General features: G+C 59.4%; 1 protein-coding gene across 2 annotated transcripts in view; it reads left to right on the top strand.

Annotated features, from left to right (window-relative positions):
- The first annotated feature begins 11079 nt into the window (after positions 1–11079).
- MID2 (midline 2) overlaps positions 11080–14560 on the top strand; it is a 44111-nt gene continuing 40630 nt past the window's right edge. Inside the window, exon 1 of one of the 2 annotated variants that reach the window (XM_086619569.1) lies at positions 11080–11631. In XM_086619569.1, coding sequence (XP_086475695.1) covers positions 11080–11631 — 552 coding nt within the window. Of the gene's footprint in view, positions 11746–14560 lie in introns of both variants that reach the window. The other variant, XM_086619568.1, reaches the window with a different exon arrangement.

Below are 14560 nucleotides of genomic sequence, written 5' to 3'. Positions count from 1 at the left end.
GCCTCTGGTAGCCCTGGTAGCAGGGGCTGGCTGCTGGGCTCCGGGTGGAGCGCTCCGAGCCTGGCAGCGAAGCCATGCAAGTGCCACTGCAAAATAATATCCGTGTTAGGTGGAATACAGCGGGAGAAGCTGAGCCGGTCGAATTGGTGCTTTTTCCTTTCCTTTTTTTTTTTTTTTTTCTGAGCTGAAGGGTAGAAGTGCTTATGTGCAGAAGTGATTGAGGGCTGGAGAGCCCTCTCCAAAGGCATGCTAACGGCCGTGACTCACCTCGAGAGCAGGAGCATTTCCTCTTGAGAGGCTTGGAATGACCTGTTTAATGCGCTGGCAAAACGTCCCAGTCTCGCAGCGCTGGGAGGAGGGCTGGGAAATCTGGCTCACGAACAGAGCACTCCCGAGGGGCTGGTGTCGGAAAACAGTGTAAAAAATTGCCGTGATTTGAAAAACAACCTGGGTTTGTCCCTCTTGGAGCAAAGAGGTGGCACCCTTAGCGGCAGAGGATCCCCAACACCCCCTGGCCTGGCCGCGGAGGGAGGAGCAGGGTCTGCAGCTGGGTCGCACCCCTCCTGCCCAAGCCGGGCACCACCGTGGCGACTTTCCTCGGCGTTTGCCTGGGCTGCTCTGGTGCGGCATCGCTGACTGTGCTGCACTGGAAGCAAAGCAGGGCTGGGGCAAGGGCATGAACTCCATCCCCAAACCTTGTGCCTGGGGACCCTTTTCATGCAGGTGCCCGCGGCCCCCAGCGTGAGCCCGGGTGGTGCCCGGAGCCACTTAACGCTGGGAGTAAGTGTAATCCAAACCAAACGGCCGCTGTGCCAGCCTCCTGTGTGTGGGGAAGCCTGAAACGGCGGAGCCGTGGGCTGATCCCTGGGCTCCAGTGGGACGTTACTTCCCTCCTTCTGAATAGTTTATGTCTTCAGCTGAGCCCCGTGGGCCAAGTTACACCAGTCTGGGTGCCTCTTCCTGAACGTGGCACGGGGGGGAGGGTGTGAAAGTCCAAAATATCTGCTACCTGCATTGTTTCTGCATTGGGGATTAACGCTAATTATTCCCCCATTGTCTCCAGTTCCTGCAGGAAGCCTTGTTTATCCTACCCGCTTTGCCAGGAACGCAGCCCCGAGGAGTCCGAGCAGATATATTTAAACTCACACAAAGCAGCACAATGGCCTTTGAATTTCCCAACTCCACAACATCTGGGTATTAGGAAAAAATTTTTTACCATGAGAGTTGTAGAACACTGGAACAGGTTGCCCAGAGAGGTGGTGGATGCTCCATCCCTGGAGACGTTCAAGGCCAGGTTGGGCGAGGCCCTGAGCAACCTGATCTAGTTGGAGATATCCCTGTTCCTTGCAGGGGGGTTGGACTAGATGACCTTTGAAGGTCCCTTCCAGCCCTAACCATTCTGTGATCTGTTGTGTTTAGCGGGTCTGGAGTTTGGTGGCTGGAGCAGGCATGAGGCCGGGGCAGCCCGGTGAAGCTCCGCGACAGCGGCCAGCCCTGCGCTGGCGCGCTCAGCCCAGGCAGGATGTCTGCCGGCAGGTTGGGATGTCTGCGGGAGGCTGGAATGGCCTTTTTCCTGGTGGCAGCACTCAGCAACAAAACGGGACTGAAGGGACATCGTCTGCAGCTTGCATTTTGCTGGGCTGGTGGGTCTGCCGCAGCGCCGCGGCACGCGTGCTCTGAGCGCGGTGTGAGCCGCAGCCCTCAGCGGGCTGAGAGCTAGTGGGAACCTTGGTCTAGGCAGCAGCTCCCGGCCCTCCTGGAGCCGTGCCGTGCTTGTGTGGCCCCGATCCCATTTTCTCCCTTTGCTGCGGGGCTGCCTGGTGCCGCTCTGCAGCGTGGTTGGTGAGTGCAGTGGGGGGATGCCAAGCACTGAACTGGCATGCTGGGGCTCAGCGCCTTTGCTGGGATGGGGCCATACTGTGCAGGAGGAACCCCTTTGATTGAAGATCTGTCTTCGTTCTGTCCCCAGTAAATGCCCCTTCAGTAGCAGCCTCGATGTTTGCGCAGCGCGAGGGTCCCTGGGCAGCACCGGTGACGGGCCAGCTCCTCGCCGTGCTGCGCTCGCATTGCAGGAGCACCGGTACCTTCCCAGGTTTGGATCTCTCTCCTCCTGGCTCATTCCTGCCACAGACTTTGTCTGAGCCCAACCTCTCCTTCGCTTCCTCACGTTGTTTCCCAGCACCTCTCTAAACGCACTCTCCTGGGTGAGCAGTGCCCGTGTTCTGCGTTGAGCCTTGATGGCCTGGCAGGAAGCACCGAGCGGGGATGACCCTGGTGTGGCTCACGGGGCGCAGTCCCTGGAGGATGGTTATCCTCCAGTATGGCGCCAGGGCTGCAAACGCTGGAGTGGGCTGCTGCTTCTCCAGCCTCTGGAGAGCGGAGGGGTTCACCATCAAAACACGCTTCTCTCGGCCACTCCTGCGCTGCCAGGTCTTTATGTGCCGCCCGTGCTGTGCCTGGCTGCTGGTTTAGTGGAGGAGCCGAGCTTGTGTGGTTGGTGCAGGTGGAAAGTGGGGTGCTGGGGGGTGGTGTGGCTGTAGCTGACGGCGGTGGGCCCTGGCGCGGTGCTGCGTCGGTTGGGTCTCTGCCTGCAGCAGCTCTTTGCAGGGCTGGGTGCCTCTTTGCAGGGCTGGGTGCCTCTTTGCAGGGCTGGGTGCCTGTGCAGCATCCATCTGGGTGATAAAAGCCGTGACTTGCTCTCCAGCCCGAGAGGCTGTGACAAAGCACCAGCTGCCGCTGCACTGCATGTGCAGCTGTGCCCTCCCCTCGTCCTTGCAGGGCCGGGGGCCTCCGGCTGCTCGCAGGGACGTGGCTGGGCTGGAGCTGCATTGCAGGCGGTGGCTGAGCAAGAGGGGAAGGACGTGGAGCTGCGGGGTGCGCTTGGAGAAGGGCTGGGATCAGAAAGCTGCCGTGATGTGTGGGCTGGCAGGAGCCAGCCGGGCGCGGGTCTTTTTTCGGAGCTGCTGGTGCTGATGCGAGCGCTGCAGTTCGCCCACCTGCCTGGCAGCAGGGCTGGCCGTGCTGGGCAGCGGAGGAGCAGCCCTTAGAGCAGGGTGGCAGGAGAGCAAATCACTGCAGGAGAGGTGAAGTCGGGAGGGAGGTGGTGAGACCCGGGGCAGAGGGGAGGTCTGGGGGGCAGGGGCAGGAGGGTTTGCAGGGGGATGGCCGGGCTGCTGGGGCTGCGGGAGTGGTGGACGTGCCAGTTTGGTGGCGTGCCAAGTCCCAGCTGCTGCTTCTCAGTGACCGGGCTGGAAGTGGCTCACTCGCATATGCGCCGTCTTGGGAAGGTGGGGCTGCTCCCGCTGCAGCCCTCGGAGCTGGGTGCCCGCGGATGCCCCTGGCTCCAGCACCGTGGGCCGGGGCTGTCCGGCATCACCGTGACCCTCTGGCTGTGGGGCTTCAGCCCCCGAGCTGCGGGGGCAGCCGCTGGCCGTGGCTGGGGGGTGTTGGCAGTGCCAGGCAGAAACGCATGGCCGGGAAGGCTGGGACGGACGGATGGATGCGCTGTGGTGCATGGAGAGGAGATCGGCGATGGGCCGTTGCCTGCAGGAGGGTGAGCCTGGCTGCTGCGGTCCCTGCTCGTGCTGATCGCCGGAGTGCGGAGGGCCCTGGGGAGCCGCGGCTTCGGCAGGAATCGAAACGACTGCACTGCGCTCCGGGAACCTGCTCTTTGTGTCCTGCTGATCTCCGGGCCACCACGGGGGGTGGCAGGGGAAGATTTGTCTGTGGGAATTGCCCCTCGGGCTCCCAGAGGGTGCCGTGCCCCACTGCTGCCTGGGGTTTCTTTGAACTGCTCCAGCTGCCGAGAAATCTGTACGGCGCGATTCCGCTGTGCATGGCTGCGGGAGCTGGGAGCGAATTGCAGGAAACGTCTCCCTGATCTGCCTTGCACGTCGTAAACTCCAAACGCCGCATCCCCCAGGAGCCTTTGGTGGGCACGTGCTGTGCTGGGGGTCCCGTGGGAGCGCTTGGGGAGCCGTTGCCTTGGTGAGCAGGGCAGAGTGCGGTGCCTCGGGCATGCTGCTGGGCCAGGCACCGTTGGTAGGAAAGAGGTGAAATCTTGCTTTCGACCAGGATGAAAAAACAGATGAGCTTTGTTTGGCGGCCCCCTCTCTGATTCTGGGAGGTGAATGAAGTTTCTCCCTGGTGGATGCCTCGTGGGCTTTGGCCAGAGCATCCTTTCCCTGTATGGGTACCCCAAGACGATCTCCTTGGAGCTGCTTCTGCTCCCCAGTGAGCCCATCCGAAACGTGAGTGGTGTTGGGCTCACACCGAAAGGCACTGCCTCTGTGGGTAAAGCATTCAACTCTGTCTGCGGAGGACTGTTGTGAGTGCTGGTGGGTTTGGGGTGCTTTCAAGATCTCCACAACATCCAACCAATGTGCGGCGAGGCTGGTGCCTTGTAACCGGTGGATGGGGGAGCACAGCTGGGTGATGGCCAGGGCTCTCGTGCGGTCATGACCCACTGAGAACACCCCTAGAGCCGTTGTGCTTCGCCCCGCGCTGCTGCTGTGTCGGGACAGGCAAACACGACGTTGGCAGCCGATGGTTTGACGTTGGGCCAAAACCCCCTGGCTGCCGTGAGCCCTCCCGGCTTTCTGACACAGGAGTGTGGCTCGTCGTTTCGCAGCGGTGAATCGGAGGCGGGTGGGAAGGTTTCGTGGCATCGCCGGAACAAAATGCGTAATCAGTTGGTTTCTGCACAGCTGTAGGAGTATTATTAGCCGTTTAAATCAATGGGAAATGTTGAGCTCCGGCGCTGGCTGGAGGGGAAGGACAGTGGGGAGTGCGGAGCACAGACAGTGCTGAGCTGGGGGCAGCGTGTCCGGGGAGCGCTGGGGAGAACCTGCGGGACGAAGGCTCCTGTGTGCGGAACCTGCAGAGATCCCGGGGGCTGACGAGTGCTGGAGGCTTCTGGAGCTGCTTGATGGACGGTGAAATGTCCTTGGGAAGAAAAGAGAGAGAAGGAGGGGTGGGACATGCAGCCCCCCAGACCAGGGCAGCTGGAGGGGCAGCCCAGGAGCTGCTGCAGCAGGACGGGGGGCGTGGGATGGGCTGGACCCCGATGCTGACGGGCACTGGAGTGCCCGGGCCCAGCATGTCGGTCACTGCGGCTTGTGCAGGGTTCACCCATTGGGAATAATCCCCTTTTGGGATGGGGGGAACCCAGCCAAAACTAGTGCGAGCTGCCAGGGCGGAGGTGTTTGAGGGGCACCCACCAGCCGTGCCGGGGCACGGAGCGGGTCACGGGAGCCCTTCCTGGCCCTGGGAGCGCCGCACCGTCACCGGAGCCCGACGGGAGGAGTTAAGGAAAAAGAGGATGTTGTGATGAAGCAAAACATTTTCATCCCATCAGTCCAGACAATGTAGGCAGCCTTGAAGATGGAATTCCCCGGGGAGCAAGGTACTGTGCAAATGGAGAAATTAGAGAGCAACAAACCTCCGGTGCCCAGTGGGCTCCAGCTGCCTCTTCTGAGGGAATTTAACAGTGACGTGGCTCAACTGCCAGCAAAAAGTAATCTCTCATTAGAAGCAACTGCTGCATGGGAGCTGCCTCTTCTGTCTGTCCTTAATTTAAAGAGGTGCGGGGACGACTGTGGGAATTACGGAGCAGCCAGCTTTATTTTAGCACCAAGCAAATTGGCTGAGAAAATAATTAAAGCTTGTGTGGAAGTGCCTGTGCTTCAGTGTGATAGATTAAGGACAGCAACGCGTGGCTTTTGCACAGGAAATCCAGTTTAATCGGGTGGGGTGGTTTTTTTTTTTTCCTTCTTTTTTCGGTATTGTGATAAGGGGATTGGGGAGAGCAGTTGGGAGATGAATTATCGGGATTTTCAGAAAGCCTCAGACACATTCGCCAAGTTATTAAGGAAAATGTTAAGGCAGGAGCTGTGGGAGGAAAGGCCAAATTCTGTTTGATGTTTTCAGATTTACTGGGAGGAAAAAGCACGGGAAGAGGCGCGTGCTGCAGCGGGGGCCTGACCGAAGGACGCTCATCGCCGTCCGGGGCTTCCAGCCGGAAATTTAGTGTTAAATGTGCACAGCAGCTCCAGATGCAGCAGCTTATCGAGGTTGCAAGTCAAGCACAGAAAAATTAGGTAACGCCAGGTCTGAATTGGCTGCATGAGCCTGATTGCCCCCCCCCCACCTCTCGATACCGTCCTTGGGTGGGGAGCTGCTGTGACGACCACTCGGGGGCTGTTTTCCTCGTAGGAGCCCCCGTTTCCCTTGGGACAGACCTGTCCCCAGGGCAGGTTCACGGCAGTTTGTTGGAAAGGCGGCCGGGGTGCGGTGTTGGTGGGGCCAGGGGGAGCGGAGGGGGAGCCCCTCTCCCCGTCGAATGGGGGAGTGGGTCCCTGCCACCGCGGGAGGGTCCTGCTCGGCTGGCACAGGGGCTGCGCTGGGCAGTCGGGGCTCTGCGGGGCCGGGACGTGGCTGCTGGATGGGCTTTTTATTTTTCCCTCAACAGTGATCCAGTTTCAAGCTAATTTTGCCGAGGACAACAAAACGCACACAGACAACTGCTGCCCAGATTTTATATCCTGCTGTCGTGGAGCCAATTAAGGAAAGGGTTGCCATATTTCTTTATTTTTTTTTTTAGTATATGGGTGGAGCAACATAGCTTTTTTTAAGCCTCATTCTTGGATGTGGCTGAGCAGTTTGGGCTGAAGTCTTTCTAGAGGGGAAAAAAAGAAAAAAGAGAAAAAGAGGAAAAGAAATCATACTTGATGTGGAAAATATCAACCTGAAGAGTTAGGGTTTGCCTAAGCAGGTCCAGAGAGGAGAGGGGTTTGCGATGTGGGATTCTGAAGAGTTGGCAGAGCCCTGCCCTGCATTGGTGCTGCGGGAGACCAGGAGGAGCCTCAGATGCCCTTAGCAGACACTGGCAGACGCGGGGGCTGGCAGTGGCCGGGAGGGTGTGCTGGGGGAGACGTGCCCTGCAGACGTACCTTGTTGGGTTTAAAATTCTCCGTGACCGTTGAGGAAAGCGGGTGCTGCCGTGTCCGGCTCAGCAAAGGCTGGAGCTCACCGTGCGCGGCACGTTGGCCTGTGCTCACCGGACGGAGCCGAGTGCCAGGTGGGACTGGCTGACCCCTGGTGCGAGTGGCACACGGCTGTTGGTAAACCACGTTCATATTTTATAGCTCCTATGTTTAGGGAGTTAATGACTCTAAACAAAGCAGATTTTAATCTAATCAGCTATTCCTCGTGCCACGTCAATCCCGGACATCAAAGCGAACATCAAAGTGAGAGGCATGAAAGGCTCCGGAGGCAGCGCCGGTGCTGCGCCCAGGTGCGTCTCTGAGCCGGTGCCTCCTCCCGCGTCGGCTCCCGCCTGCTTCTCGAGGCTCCTTCCACTTCCCTCCCATCTGAAGGATGTTGTCCTGGCAAGGAAGACAACATTAACATAAGGACGGCCCTCAGGAACAAAGCAAAAAGCTGTTCGACTTTTTTTGCGTCTTTTTGCCTCAGATGCAGCAAGACGGTGGCCGGCGCTTCGGCGGCAGGCGGGAGCTTGCGGTCGCGCGCAGCGTCCGCGGCGTGGGAGATCGGTGCGGTGAGGAGCATCGTTTTCCCGATATTGGTCAGACTGGGAAAGAAATCCTGTGCCAGTCCTTTTGTTTTCTTTCCCTGTGTTTTGCTGGCTGGAGAGAGCCCATGGGTGGGTCGGGGTGAGAGGTGCCCCGTGCCCCATGCTGGGGTCAAACGCGCAGCTGGGAGCGTCGGGCTGTCATGGCACGTCCCTGCAAAGCGTGGGACCAGCCCTGGGTCAGAGGCGGTGCGTACGGTTTTAAAAGCGTGAGTGCCAAAGGGAAGCGCTGGGAGCTGCCCCTGGCTGCGGCGATGGCGATGGGGACCGTCACGGTGGTGCGGTGGGACCCACTTGCCCTGCCGAGCTCGGAGCACGGCGCGGAGCCCGGTGGATCCGGCCGGCGGCGCGGCGCGGCTGCCGCAGTGTGCTGGAGCTCCTGGGCAGGCGTCCAGGAGCGTTTCCTCCTCGCTGCTGTTCCCATGGCCGGGATGGGCTCCCAGGCTTGAGAAAAGCACCGGGGGCCGCAGAGAGGGAGCTGTTGGGAGCCTTCGCGCTCCTCAGCTTTTCTGGATGCAGCTGTTTTTCCACTGTCTCTCTTGGGGAAGAAAAAAAATTTAAAAAATATGTATCTCTGTATACGTACAAGGCTGCGTTTGGGCAGGGCTTGGTAAGGCTGCTGCAGCATCAACGTCCCCAAACACCCAATTGCTTAATTTCATAAGCCCTTGAGCTGGTGCAGGGAAGAGCTCAAGATCTCCAGGCACTTGCAAATCCTATTTCAGGCAATTGGGAAGAGATGGTGCAATAGGCAGGGAGCGGAGTGGGCAGGTCCCAGCAGCGCACTGGGGTGCTTTGCCAGCCTCCTGCCCAGGGCGGGCAGTCAGGGTCCCCCGCCATGGCTGGCGACTGCTGCCAGCTCTGCTCACGGTGAGACTGGAGCTGGCCCCGCAGTGCTGGGACTGCTTGAGGCTCTGAAGCCGCTTGGCAGGAGGAGGTGGATCAGAAAATACCTGCAAAAGGTGGGACCACTCCTGCCCCACCAGCTGCTGAGCCGCGGGCACTGGCTGTGCCCGCTGCCCCCTCCCCTGCCCACCTGCAGGGACTTCGTGGGGCTTTTCACAGCATCAGGGTGGGCATCACTCACGACCTGACTCGCTGGGGCCAAAGGAGTCCCAGAGGCACCGTGTGTGCGCCATGTGTCGGGAGTGATCCGGATTTCAGGGGAGACGGGAGAGGCTGAATCCGTCTCCTGATGCCATCGATGGAGTGCGCTGAACGGGCGCAGTTGTGGGCAGAGGCTCTGCTGCCCAGGCCTTGGCTTTGGGTGGCTTTTTGGCGTCCGCAGACAAGAGAGCAACGCTTAGCGCTCAGACCTGGCCTAGCGTCCATCGTGCAAAGCCCGGACTCATCAGTTAATGGGAGCGGGATGCAGTGATGCCCGATGCAGCGCTCCGTGCAAGCGAACAAGGGGCGAAATGCTCTGCGTGTTGGCGAGGGGTTGCTGGGACTGTGGCTTGAATTTGGGATCCAGGAGCTGCCATCGATGACGGCTGTGGGTCAGTGATGGCACAGAGGTGGCGATGTGAAATGGGAATGAAGTACCCCAAGAAGCCAGGCCAGTTGGATTGGGGGGGATGGGAGCGTGCGGCTTCCCTTGGGTGATTGCTGCTGCTGTTTGTCTCTTCCTGACGCTGATTTAATTAGAAAGCAAAGCCTCGATCCTGGGGGAGGCTGCTGGGACGTGAGCTGGAGAGAGGAACGTGCTTTGGGCTTGAAAAAGAGCCGGTGACTGCTCGGGGCTGGGCAGCCTTGCTCTGGGATGGTGACACCTGGCTTCACCTCTCCCGCCTCTGGGCTACCAGAGTCCCCTTCACCACGGGCCATCTTGCCACAAATTTGGGAAGAAATCCCCAGCCTACCTCTTCCTCAGCTGGGAGCTCCTCCTGCCCAGTGCCCGCTGACCCCCAGCCTAGAGCATCCTCCCGGAGAGCTCAGCTCCTGCTGGCACCTCCCAACCCCGAGCACCGCGTGGCCGGACCCTGCCCTGCTCCCCCTTCCCAGAGGATCAAACTCTGCCTCTCCGCTGCGTGAGCTGTTCCCAGCCAGTGTCAGCCCGGAGCGGTGGCACGCCGGTTCGGAGCAGGGAGCAGCCCTTGGAGCGCTTCCCTCCACCAGCTCATCACGGGGAAGCAGTGGGGCCGAGGAACCGATCACTGGTTTGCCTCCACCGCAGAACGGAGCCGGAGGCAGCGGGACTGCTGCGAAGCCCACCCCGTCCCCCTCCTCGCTAATTAGTCCCCGTCACGGTGCGTGGCTGCGGCGAAGCCGGGCCGGCGGGTGGGAAGCGCGTGGTTTCCCTTCGCAGCGCCTGCTGGGCTGTCGTCAGCTGCCCCTTTCCTTTCGGAGAGCTGCCAGAACCCGGCACGAGGTCTGGAGGTGGTTCGCAGCCCGTGCCCGCGGCGGGTTCGGTGGGGGCTTTTTTTAGGATGGGGCTGTGGGTGCGCTGCCCCAGCGCCGGCTGCCTGCTTGTCCTGCAGCCCGGGTGGGGAATTGTCCCCCAGCCCGGTGGGAGGGAGCTCGGGGGCTTCCGGGCACGCAGAGGCAACAGCGTTTGGGAGCGTGCCGGGATGCCGGCAGCAGCAGTCGTGGTGTGACTCGGCGCTCTGCGAAAGCCGGGCTTGGAACTGGCGCGGCAGCGGCTGCGGTGGCTGCGGAGAGCCATTTCCAGCCTCGTGCAGGAGAGGCGATCTAAAAATACCAGCTTGTTTGCCTCCAGCTGGAGCTGGTTTGGGCATCCCTGGCTGGTGCTGGAGTGCAGCGGAGGACAGCTGAGAGAGGGGAGTTTGCAGACTGTAATTTTGCTGCTCTTCCTTCCCCCCCCCGCTCCTAAAAGGCGACGGCCGGGAGAAGCGCAGAGCAGGAGGACGGTATGTTGGAGCTCCTGACTGACTTTGCTCAGAGTTTCCAAGACATGATTCACCTTTTCCCTTTCACCGAAAGGAGACAGGACCGTGTAGCTGCTGGAGGGGATATTGAGAGGTTTGTCTTTGCTGCGTGGCGGAGCCTTTATGGATGGGAAAGCAGCACAGCCCCCTGTCCCCGACACGGGCAGCGCTCGCTGAAAGAAACATGAAATCATGTGGGTCCTCCTGGTTTTGCCTTCAGCCTTGCTGTCCAAGTCCTCTTCCCTGGCTGGGCTGGGCGGTGATGGAGAGGAGCTGCTGCCCCTTCTCCTCTGCCCCACAGCATCTCCGGGCGCTGGTCGGAGCAGTGCCTCGGCTCGGGCGGACGGTGCGGTGGGATGCTCCAGCTGCGCCGATGCACCACGAGCACCTGGCTGGGCTGCAGTCGCGGTGTGGGACCGCCCCGGGGGTGCTGTGTGGGACCGCCCCGGGGGTGCTGTGTGGGACCGCCCCGGGCGCCTGTTTCTGGTGGAGCGGAGCTGCCCGGGAGAGCCGCCGTCTCACGTGTCTGTCTCCTCTCTCCCAGGTACCGGACCACCTTCCCTGGTTTTTGATGCTGAATCAGGATCGTTTTAACTAAAGATGGAAACACTGGAGTCAGAATTGACCTGCCCAATCTGCCTGGAGTTATTCGAAGACCCCCTCTTGCTGCCCTGCGCCCACAGCCTCTGCTTCAGCTGCGCCCACCGCGTCCTGCTGTCCAGCTGCTCCTCCAGCGAGTCCATCGAGCCCATCACTGCTTTTCAGTGCCCCACGTGCCGCTATGTCATCTCCCTCAACCACCGGGGCCTGGAGGGCCTCAAGAGGAATGTGACCCTGCAGAACATCATCGACCGCTTCCAGAAGGCGTCCCTGAGCGGCCCCAACTCCCCCAGTGAGAGCCGCCGCGAGAGGACGTACCGCAACAGCCCGACCATGTCCGTGGCCGGCGAGAGGATCGCCTGCCAGTTCTGCGAGCAGGACCCCCCGCGGGACGCGGTCAAGACGTGCATCACCTGCGAGGTGTCCTACTGCGACCGCTGCCTGCGCGCCACCCACCCCAACAAGAAGCCCTTCACCAGCCACCGCCTGGTGGAGCCCGTGCCCGACACGCACTTCCGTGGACTGACGTGCCTGGAGCACGAGAACGAGAAGGTGAACATGTACTGTGTTGCGGACGACCAGCTCATCTGTGCCTTATGTAAACTGGTGGGCCGCCACCGGGACCACCAAGTGGCATCGCTCAGCGATCGCTTCGAGAAGCTGAAGGTAAGCGCCCGGCGAGCTGGCAGCCACGGCCGTCCAAGGGGCCGCTGTTGGCCGAGGGGCGGTTGTCAGTGCAGGGGCTGGTCCTGCTTCCCCAGGTGGCACCTCTCCTTCAAGCCAAACGGCTCCGGAAAGAGCCGTGGGCTGCGGGATGGGGCTGGTGGGCACTGTTTTCCGTCCTGGTTTCCCCTGAGCTGAAGCGGTGGAAAGGGGCCGCCGCTCTCCAGCCCCCTTCGCTTGTGGCACGTATTGATCCGAACTGCATTACTGTTCTGCGGCTCTCCAGGTAGGAGAGCGCGAGCTTCCCAGGAATCCCTCCGGAGGACTTGGAAGCTTAATTTTTATGCAGTGGCTGTGGTTGTGCTGAGTGTTATGTGAACCCGTATGGATGGTGTTTGACCTATATAGAGTTAGAAATTCCCCTCCGTCCCCCGTGCATTCCGCATGAGTCTGCAAAATGGTTTTAATTCCTCTTTTTCAATATTAAGAAAAAAAATAATATAGCTGGTCCTGTTAGAGGTCGCTCCGGTGAGGCTGTAACTGTGGCAGCAGTCGTGTTCCCATTATAACCCTCCTCATGTGTTTCCAGCTACTTCTTCCTTGGTCCTTTCTGCCTTAATATTCTGGGCTTGTTCTGACACAAAAGTGCTTTTCTTGGCTCTTTGTCTTGTTAATATTTTGAACAGAATTGATTTGTCCGCCCTGGTGTTTTTTGAGGGCGGAAGAAATGTTTCTGTCACTCTAGTGAAAATGCAGAAGACTTTTTTTTTTTTTTTTATGTGCAGATTATTCTTTTTCCTTTTTTTATTTTTTTTTTTGATGCCTGGAAGAAATCTTTCTGGATATCTCGTTTCATGGGCTGGTTTCCCACCTGCCCATCTCCAAAAATCTCCCAAACCCAGTGCGACTTGCCCAGTGATGTGCCTTAAACACCGAAGAACATGCTGTAGGATGTCCTCTGCTGCATTTTCTTCTCCCCCGACGAGTTCTGCCTTTTGGTAGGTGCTGCCAAACGGTCCCGGTGCCGGCACATGCTGGTGCAGCGGCCAGGGCCCGCGGTGCTGCTGTTTGCCCTCAGACCTCGATGTGCCGCCGTCGTCCTCCATCACGCCTCACCTAAGCTCCCCCCGCGCGCGGAGCGATGCCAGCAGCCCCGTCCCCAGTCCAGGACATTCTTTTTCCATGAGAAAATGTCTCAATTAGCAAATTGGAAACCTTAGAAAGAAATGACCGTGTATGTTTGCGCGCAGTAAAACCCGGGGGTAGAAATTAAAACCCTTTTAATGTTTTCCTCCTGATCCGGCCGTGTCGGCTGACCGGGCAGACCCGTCCAAACACGGAGACTCCTGACAGCCTAAATCACTTCTTCAACCAGCCAAGTGTTGCAGGTTGCCAGAACACCTTTTTTTTGTTTAAATAACAGTCTTAAGTGATTTTGGACGAGGAGGGAAGCTCTCCTGTGCTAGAAACATTCTTTCTGTGCTGTTCACCCTGCCCAGCTCCTCGTTCAGCTGCGGGAGCCGTAACTGAAGCGGGGAGAGGGTGGCCGTGATGCCTCTGCCCGAGCCCACCCGCCGGCGGCGGAGGTGGCTGGTGGGGGATGTGACTGTCCTCCTGGGCACGACCCCCGCATGGGGGGACGCTGCCGCCCAGGAGCCTGCGGCCGCTGGAGCTGGCTGCTTCATCCCGCAGCGACCTCGTCCCCAGCCTGCCCGAAGTGCCCCGTGCCCACGGCAGGGCTCTGCCCCCTCCTTCCTCTCCAAGTCAGTAATTGGTGAGGGACGTCGCAGCCAGTCGGCTCTTGAAGGTCCGCGACACGCTTGGGCTTCAAGCAGTTGCTCTTCGTGTCCGGCTTTGATCCGGTAGCTAGAGTGAGCTGGAAATGCCTTTCAAGTTGATTTTTTTTTTTTTTGATGGAAAATTGGGTTTTGAACCAAGTAACTTCATTTTGTCAAAAGGGCTGTGCTTTCCACAAAAATCTTTGGTGGGGATTTTTTTTTTCTCCTCTTTAGAAGAGCAGAATGCCTGAAAACCGTTCTGTTATGTCTAAACCCAACGCTCCTCATCCCTCCTGAGCTTGTTTTACGTTAGGAATCTCCAGCACGTGCCTGCAGCGTGGCTTTGCCATGGAGGCTCTGCGGCGATCCGTCCGTACCATGTTATACACCTCAAGGTGATTTAGGAACCATCTCTAGTCCCTTTAATGCATGTTATGGTTTTTTATTTTGTGCGTCTTCTACTCCACTTCGTTCTGTTCCAAAGAAGCCCATAAGTGGGGCAGTGTGGGACCTGCCCGTGGTTGTTCACGTAACGCCCGTTGCTGTGCATGAAGGAGCTCTTGCTCTGGTTGTGCTGCTGTTTGCCAGCGCAGTAATTCTGCACTCGGTTCTTTCAAGCCCAGGAGTTGGCTCATCCATGAAAGCGGCTCCGTTTGCCGCGCGCTGCACCCCGGACATCGGCCATCATCTGCCAGCGCCAGCAGCTGCTGCCAGAAGTGCTGCAGACACCGGGGATGCTGACAGCGCTGGACAAACCGCGGTTGTTTTCAACCCTGGCCGCCCGACGCCGCTGGCTTTGCTGCAGCAAAAGCATCCACCTGTCCTTAAGATGGACAGAGGGTTTTCCCAGCTCCCCTCCCCTTTCTGGGACTCGCAGCCCAGCTCGTGGTGGGAGCCAAGGTCAGGGACAGTCTGGGTTTGAGGGGACCGTGCGGATGCCCGGCAGGACGGGGCAGAGATCGAAGTGCTGGGGCCACCCGTGTGGCACGAGTGTGTCCGGGGGCTTTCCCAAGCTGGGATGGTCAGGGTGGGTCCGTGTC

Source organism: Tauraco erythrolophus, chromosome 13 (genome assembly GCF_009769465.1).
Source record: "Tauraco erythrolophus isolate bTauEry1 chromosome 13, bTauEry1.pri, whole genome shotgun sequence".
NCBI lineage: Eukaryota > Metazoa > Chordata > Aves > Musophagiformes > Musophagidae > Tauraco > Tauraco erythrolophus.
This window is presented reverse-complemented; position numbering and strand designations above follow the sequence as displayed.